The 7,960-nt window shown below is 40.3% G+C and overlaps 1 protein-coding gene across 1 annotated transcript in view; it reads right to left on the reverse strand.

The window, feature by feature from the left end:
• RPS6KA1 (ribosomal protein S6 kinase A1) overlaps positions 1-7,638 on the reverse strand; it is a 51,087-nt gene extending 43,449 nt beyond the window's left edge. The window contains exon 1 of the mRNA XM_081335040.1: positions 7,558-7,638. Within this exon, the coding sequence (XP_081191166.1) occupies positions 7,558-7,584 (27 nt within the window). The 5' untranslated portion in view covers positions 7,585-7,638. The remainder of the gene's footprint in view (positions 1-7,557) is intronic.
• Positions 7,639-7,960: the final 322 nt, after the last annotated feature.

Consider the following 7,960-nt stretch of genomic DNA (forward strand, 5'->3'; position numbering starts at 1 on the left):
CTCATAACGCACAGACAGGCTGAACCATCGTTTCAACTGGGAACCTGTGAGCATCCTAAAAGGTAAAGGTAAAGGTTCCCCCGCACATGCATGCTAGTCGTTTCCGACTCTAGGGGCCGGTGCTCATCTCCGTTTCAAAGCCGAAGAGCCAGCGCTTGTCCGAGGACGTCTCCGTGGTCATGTGGCCGGCATGACTAGACGCCAAAGGCGCACGGAACGCTGTTACCTTCCCACCGGAGTGGTCCCTATTTTTCTACTTGCATTTTTACGTGCTTTCGAACTGCTAGGTTGGCAGAAGCTGGGACGAGTAACAGGCGCTCACTCTGTTACGTGGCACTCGGGATTCGACCCGCCAAACTGCCGACCTTCTGATCGACAAGCTCAGTGTCCTAACCCACTGAGCCACCGCATCCCACTGAGCATCCCACTGAGCATCCTAAACCAAGCTAAAACCCAAAATGGTAGGGAATTCCTAAAAGCTTGGCATTTAGACAAATCAGCCATCAATAGAGATATTAAGAGATAAATCACATTTACCTACTATTAAAAAAACAATAAAAAAGCTAAGAAGGGAACAAAAAGACCAGAATGCATTGTATCCAGCAACCAACATCCAGATATGCAGGCATTAATACCAAGAAATAAGCAGAAAACTATACTAGTCAAAGGACTATTCCCCACCAAAATTGGCAGGGGAAGCTATTTTATATAAACAGGGAGTAAACTCCAACTCACTAACACTGATGATATTATCTAGTTGGATAATGAAACATCTGCAAGCAAACAACCAAGTTCAGGGAGCAGCATAAGTAATGTTCTGCCTCGTTAATGGGGGCAGAAAGCCAATTCTTCTAATGAAGCAGAGGTAGATAAGAATCAGTTTCACTGCCCCCGCGTACTCAAATTTCCCACTATTCTATTTTTAAGTTTCTGAAGATTCTGTTTAATAGTCTAGATATCTATGAACATTTTCCCCAAATGGAAAATACTAGTTGCTTTGTACTATTTATGAATGGGTGGGAGGATGGCAACAGCCACACTTGTAAGCTATTTATGAAATATTTCTCTAAGCTGGAACTATCAAGCTGGTCTAGGAATTATCCAAGCTACTTTCTGAACACACCTCAACATATCAAGTTAAAGAAGACATATTGAGAGCATCAGGAAGAAGCAATATAAGGGAATTCTAAGGATTATCAATAAACTGGTAAAGGTTTCTATCCTTCCATACAAATTCAGATCATCTTCACAACACCCAAAACATTGGAATTCTCACTCCACTGTCTCAGTCCCAAATTCTAAGTATTCTACTAAACAGATCTCCATTATGGATTGCTTGTTTTAAGATTCCCAGTCAAGTATGTTTCAAAATTCCCAGCCAATCTGGCTATAATTGGGGGGAAAAATCTGAATAATGTATTCATTATAAATTTCTCTGTTCCTCTCATGCAGGGCTGCTTAACCAACTGTGCGAACTTGAATGGGAAAAAATTGCCTTTACTATATAACTTCTAACTGAAATTTAGCTTGTCTTGTTATTGATTTAATGGCTTGATAAACGCATTATGTATTTGTTATTTTTACTATTTAAATGTTAATTCTTCAACATAATATTCCAGGGACAGGAACTTGTCATTCTTTAAGAGATGATGACTACAACTCCCAGCAGCTGCATCTAGAAGGGCCAATGAAGAGGTTTGCTGGGAAGTGTAGTTGTTCTCTTTATAACTTTTCGGTTGCACCTTTCACCAATAAATGAACCCCAGCAAAATCTTTAATTTATGGCAAGGTGAGCAATTCCTTCGATGTGGCTCCTTCTTCCTTAGTGTCAGACCTATTCGCAGGCTTAGGATGGTATCAGGATGGTGGGAACGTAACATGTAGAGGTGAGCTTGATATTAAGCTAAGCCTGAGAAGTATTTGGGAATTAACCAGCTTTATTTTTCACCTTGTATGTTTACTAATGTTTTCCAATGAGGATGAGAAATGGATTGTTTGCTTTTCAGACATATTTATTTTCAGTTAAACAACAATTCCACTACTTCCGGTCAATGGATTGAATTTCAGATTTAATTAGAAAATGGTATTAATAGCGGGTTCTTTGGCGCAGGAATGAAGACGAGGTAACTGAGTACAGGGAAACTCATATTTTATTTCGAGCAGAATCTGTACTGAGCAAATGGCTGCAACTAGCTACAATATATAGTCTAGCAGCCCCTAGGCGGCAGCCAATAGATTTGAAGCAACCATTGCCGCCTAGGGATAGCCAATTGTAGCGCTGGAAACTTGTAGTCTGGGTTGCTGGAGAGCCATTAGCTGCTCCAGCAACCCACGTGGTATTACTATGAGCCCAGTACATAACAGGTATGATGAAAAACTGACCATGCTTGTACAAAATCCAAAGCTCTGTTTATAAATGTAGTTTTACCTTTTGCAGCATTGGGTGGAGGCAGGGGCAAAAAAAAAAAAAAAGCAAGGGTTTGATCACCTCATTTTGATATTAACTTTTTGATCTCTCTCCATCCCATGCAGATGACCCTGATGCTATGAACAGCATTCTGGGCGATGTTAATTAAATATCAATTGAGACTTCCAAAAGAAAGAGGTTGGATACCTATAGTAGTTATTCAAATGCTGAGAGGAAGTACAGGCAGTTCTCAACTTACAACCATAATGGAGCCTGCCCATTACGGTCGTAAGTCACAGAAGTCATAAAGCAGATCACTCACATGACTGACTCAATTTTACAAACTTTTTTTGCAGCAGTTGTTAAGCTACCACCGTGGTTACTAAGCAAATGCCGCAGTCATTTAGCAAACCAAGTGTTCACTACAGGTAGCCCTTGACTTACAACCATACAATGGTGCTCAAAAAAGTGACTTAGGACTGGCCCTCTCATTTATAACCTATCACAGCATCCCCAGGGTCACTTGATCAGAATTCAGGCCCTTGGCAACTAGCAAGAATTTATGACAGTTGCTGCAGCATCCCAGAATAATATAATCCCCATTTACAACCTTTCCTGGAGGCTTCCAACAAGCAAAGTGGGGGGGGAAGAGGGGGATTCATTTAACAACAGCATGACTCCGGTAACAATTGCAATGGTTCACTTAACAATTGTGCCAAAAAAAGATCATAAAAGCAGGCAAGACTCATTAAGTAACTGCCTTACTTAACAACAGATATTCTGGTCCTAAAATTGTGGTCATAATATGAGAACTATCTGTATAGGCCAGTTGTGCCAAAATCCAAAAATAAATACTGGTTTATAAAATGAGATCACATGACTGCAGGGACACTGCAAATGGTCATAAATGTGGACGGTTGCCAAGTGCCTATAATGCAGTTATGTGACCATGAGAAGCGGGGGCAGCCCTGGGAACTTCAGAACCAGGTCATAAATACTTAAATTCACTTGTAGGACAATGTTTTTTCCATTACAAATAATCTCTGGATAAATGAGAAAAACTGAAATGGAATCAAGCAACTCTACAATCATTGCTTACCTTCTGAACTTTGCTGAATTCTACAAGATGCTCTCAAACCCCGCCCCCCACAAGGTTATATGAAAATTTCATTTGATTAAAAATATGTACGTGGCAGGGATGTGTGCCTAAGACTTTTGCAAAACCAAATTATGCACAAACATTAATAAGTTTGTGAATTTATACAAATTAGTGTATCCTGATTTTTTATTTTATTTTTTGGTTTTGGATATCTGGTCACCCTGCATGTCACTTGACTTCTTTGGACAAGGAATGGAATTAAACCACAATTCCAAGATGGAAAAAGAGAGACTCTTCCTTCCGTTTGTTTGTTTTTTTCCTGAAGTTTGCCCTTACAACGAAGAGCCTAAAGGAAAACGGACAGCACAGTTTCAACAGTTAATGGAACTATTTCCCTGTATGCTAGTAAACTCTGGGCCCAGGATAGACAGAGAGGGACCTTAAAATATTAAAGCCTGCTCAGGTATCTGTTGAGATAAGACCTAACGGAAGGACACAGCAAGCATCAATCCAGGCTTGACCAGGCTCAAATTTTCCAAGCATGGAAGAATTCCACAACTCTGCCTGGTCTCTTCTATATCTGCATACACACTTAAATATTTTGGCAAGAAATACTGTAAGAGTCCAGAAAGAAGCTACAATTGTCAGAATTCCCCACTCCCCCCCACCCCTAGGAAAAGACAGGGGCACTACAGCTTCTGGAAAAGAATTGGGCTTCCTGTCAAGTTACAACTTTGCTCTCAAATGGGTGCATTCAAGAGATACTGCCCACAAATCTTGTTTCCTGCTGAAGGATGGAACAACACACCCATAAATTTTGTTGCTTTTCTGCCTTTCGTGTAGTTTTAGAAACCAAAATTTCCTTTGCATTTTAGATGAGGGTGTAACTAGGTGGGTTGCTAAGAGTTTTAATCCACAATATTTTAGGATTATTTCTTCTAAGGAGGGAAGTGAACTGCAGACAGTGTATCTGAGAAATACTTGCTAAACCTCAAAAAACACACATAAAGAAAGAGGAGCAACTTCCTCCTTTGCTGAACTTCTTTGATGAAGAGAAGGGAAGGAAAAAAGGGAAGGGAAGGGAAGGACAAAAGAAAGGGAAGGGAAGGGAAGGAAAGGGAAAGGAAAGGAATTCAGCAAGGCAAGCGGAGCTTCTGAGATTGCATTCTGTACTTGTAAACAAGCTGTCATACTACAGGAACTACACCCATGTTTTAGCAGAGCTTGCTTCTAGAAAGAAGCAGAAGTGCCTGTGCTTAATACACCTCAGAGCTGTTCAACATCATAGGATTAACCAAAGATATGACTAAACATATAAATGATGTTTATCATTTATATAAATAAATACTGGAGGGAGCTTGGTGCTAATTTCTCAGATATCCTGTAGGTTTTATGGGAGGTCATAAAAGAAAACTGTACACTTTTGCGTTTTGAAATGAGAGTTGCTGAAAAGCTTCGCCGGTCCAAAACATTCTCCATGAACTTTGAAAAGTGCTGCTGAGTTCTTCAGATTCCAAATCCATCTCCAGAATTCCCTTTTCCTCTCTCATCCCCTCTTCCATGATGATACCTGAAGCAGGTTGGTTCTCTGCAATGTGCCAGGTGAAGCTCTAAAGCAGGCCCAGTGTGGAGTTTTCGAAGCCAGCACTTACCACACTTGAAAGAAGAAGTAGGATCAGATACCCTCCCATATCACTGCACTCTGCCTTTGCCAATACTCAAACATCATCTGTTAAATATAATATTTTTTAAAAAATTGTTTTTAACTTTTGTATTTTTGTTTTTAATCACCCTGTAAACCGCCCTGAGTCCTTCGGGAAAGGGCGGTATATAAATGTAATAAAATAAATAAATAAATAAAATAAATTTATAGCTTGGCTTTCCCTGAGAACCTCAAGCAGTGTCCATAGCTACATAGAGCAACCACCCTGAGAAGAAGCTTGGGCTCTGAGGGAGAGTTTGACCCAAATCTTCCCAGTGAACTGCAGGTGGTCCTTGACTTAAAAAAAAAACTGCAGGTGGTCCTTGACTTAATTTAGTGACCATTCAAAATTACAACGGCACTGGAAAAAGTGACTTGTGACCGTTTTTCACACAACCGTTGTAGCATCTCTATGGTCATGTGACCAAAATTCAAACGCTTGGCAATTCACTCCTATTTATGATGGTTGTAGCATCCCGGGGTCATGTGACCACCTTTCGTGACTGACAAGCAAAGTCAATGGGAAAGCCAGATTCACTTAACAGCCATGTTATTAGCTTAACAACTGCCGTGATTCACTTAACAACTGTGGAAAGAAAAGTCACAAAATGGGGCAAAACTCACTTAAGAACTGTCTTGCTTAGCAACAGAAATGTTGGGCTCAATTGTGTAGCTTTCCCCAGTCTTTGTCCAAGAAGTAGAGGTAAGCATGTTCCATCTGTGGGCTATAAATCAAGCAAATCAATTCCATGTTATCCACAGAACAAGCCTGCAGGGTAGGCTGAGCTAAGAAAGTGACTGGTTTAAAATCAGTGAGCATCTATACCTTCTGGTAGACCAAACTCTTCCCAGTGCCATCCAATCTTAACCACTATTCCACAGTCTTGGGGTTGGGGATTCTGAATATGTCTGACAGAAATTCTGATTTCAGCTTTTGTATAATTAGGTTAAGAAGTGAATAAAAATTACAGTATAGGAATCCAATAGAGACTTTAAAAAAGGATAAATGCAGTAAAGTACGAATGAGTCTTTTGTTTTTCATCACTACATTAATTCTACCCTTGTAACTCAAGGTTCATGCAATGAAATTAGTTCCAATACATTACACACCAGTAGACATTCATCTTCTTATTTAGGAAATCTATGCATCAAAACAGTATAGAGGTTTGATTTCTTGTGAAATTCCTAAACTTCATTCAAAATACTTTGGGCTTCACACATTATGTATCCATGTTTGTCTGTTCGTCCTTCCTTCCTTCCATCCATCCATCCATCCATCCATCCATCCATCCATAAATCCACCACACAAAATTATCCCTTTCTCTTCTATTTTCCAAATGTAAAAATATCTCAATAAACACACTAACTGAATAATGTAAAAATATCTCAATAAACACACTAACTGAATAATGATGAATAATAATTTTATAAAGAGTTAGTCACATGAGTCTCCTGCAACAAAAGCAAGCATGAATGTTGTGGCATCTTAAAGACTACTGAAGTGGATTTATTATGAGATAAGCTCTTGTGGACCACAGCCGTCTTCGTCAGTGCTTGAGAATATTACCCTGAGAAAAGAGTATATTTACACCCATAGATTGAAGGTAGAATAAGAGCAAAATAAGATCAGATACAGGTGAAGCATGAATAAAAATACATTCATCTGAAAAGAATAACCAGGATTTTAGATTTTTTTTGTCATCAAAAGAAAGGCTGCACAGAAAAATAAAATCTGTTCATCTATGTTCCTGGTTAATCCAAAACAATCTCCCTCGTATCTTAAAGATTAATAAATTGGGGGAAATCTTTGCTTTCATTTCTGGAAGGAAGTGCAATTCTGATAAAGAAATCAATCCTTTACAAATTCTTCTTACAAAAACAAAGTGAAAGAACAACTAAGAACCAAGGGAGGGAACATATAGGAAGCCACGAGGTTCAGCCCTGGGCATCCTTGCCAGATAGTAACCAAGGGAAGAGAGTTCTCACTCTCTCACTTGCTAGACAGCCATATTGGCGTAAGACAGATCTAAAGGGACAAGTTCCTTACTAAGAAGCATGGAGAAGCCTTGTGACTGTTTGCGTCAAGATTATGGTCCAGAATCTTATCAAGGCAGATTCCACATGCCCCATAACACTCCTTCCCATCCACTCTACAAAATGTGCAATAATCTCGGCTAGAGAATGGTCCCATTCTCTCCTTCCACTGGTTCCTCTTCACTTCCATTTCTGGTGGTTGCACACGGACTAGCTAAGATAGACCAAGCTTCTTGTCATCACCCAAGCCAAGCTGAGCTGAGCCAAGTCAAGCTCAGCCAAGCCCAGCCAAGTGCAAAAGACAGCCGCACTTGCCTTGGTGCGAAACAGCAGCCTCATCATCCTCTCCACAACTGCCAGGGAGCTCTCCTCCCATTGCCCGCCTGCTACCAGAGCCTGGACATCAAAGCAGAGCACACTCCCAGCAGAAGCTCTCTCTCTAGTCGGTCATTTGGATAGAATTCAAAACTTACAGCAGAAAGGAAACTGTAATTTCCCCACTGATAAACCGCAACAAGAGTTTCCAGCATGCAGCCTGGTTGATGAATCAGATAGGTATTAAAAGAAAAAAAGAAAAGAAGCAGCCATGATTTTTGGGGGGAGGGGGAATGGAGGGTCCCAGATCACCCTATTTACGGGATAGTAGCCAAATATATTTTTCCTGCTGTTTCCTGTGGAGCACAGCTTGAAGCAGCTAAGGCTAAAAAGGAAGTGAAGG

The sequence above is a fragment of the Vipera berus genome, assembly GCF_964194415.1.
Source record: "Vipera berus genome assembly, chromosome: 9".
Lineage (NCBI taxonomy): Eukaryota > Metazoa > Chordata > Lepidosauria > Squamata > Viperidae > Vipera > Vipera berus.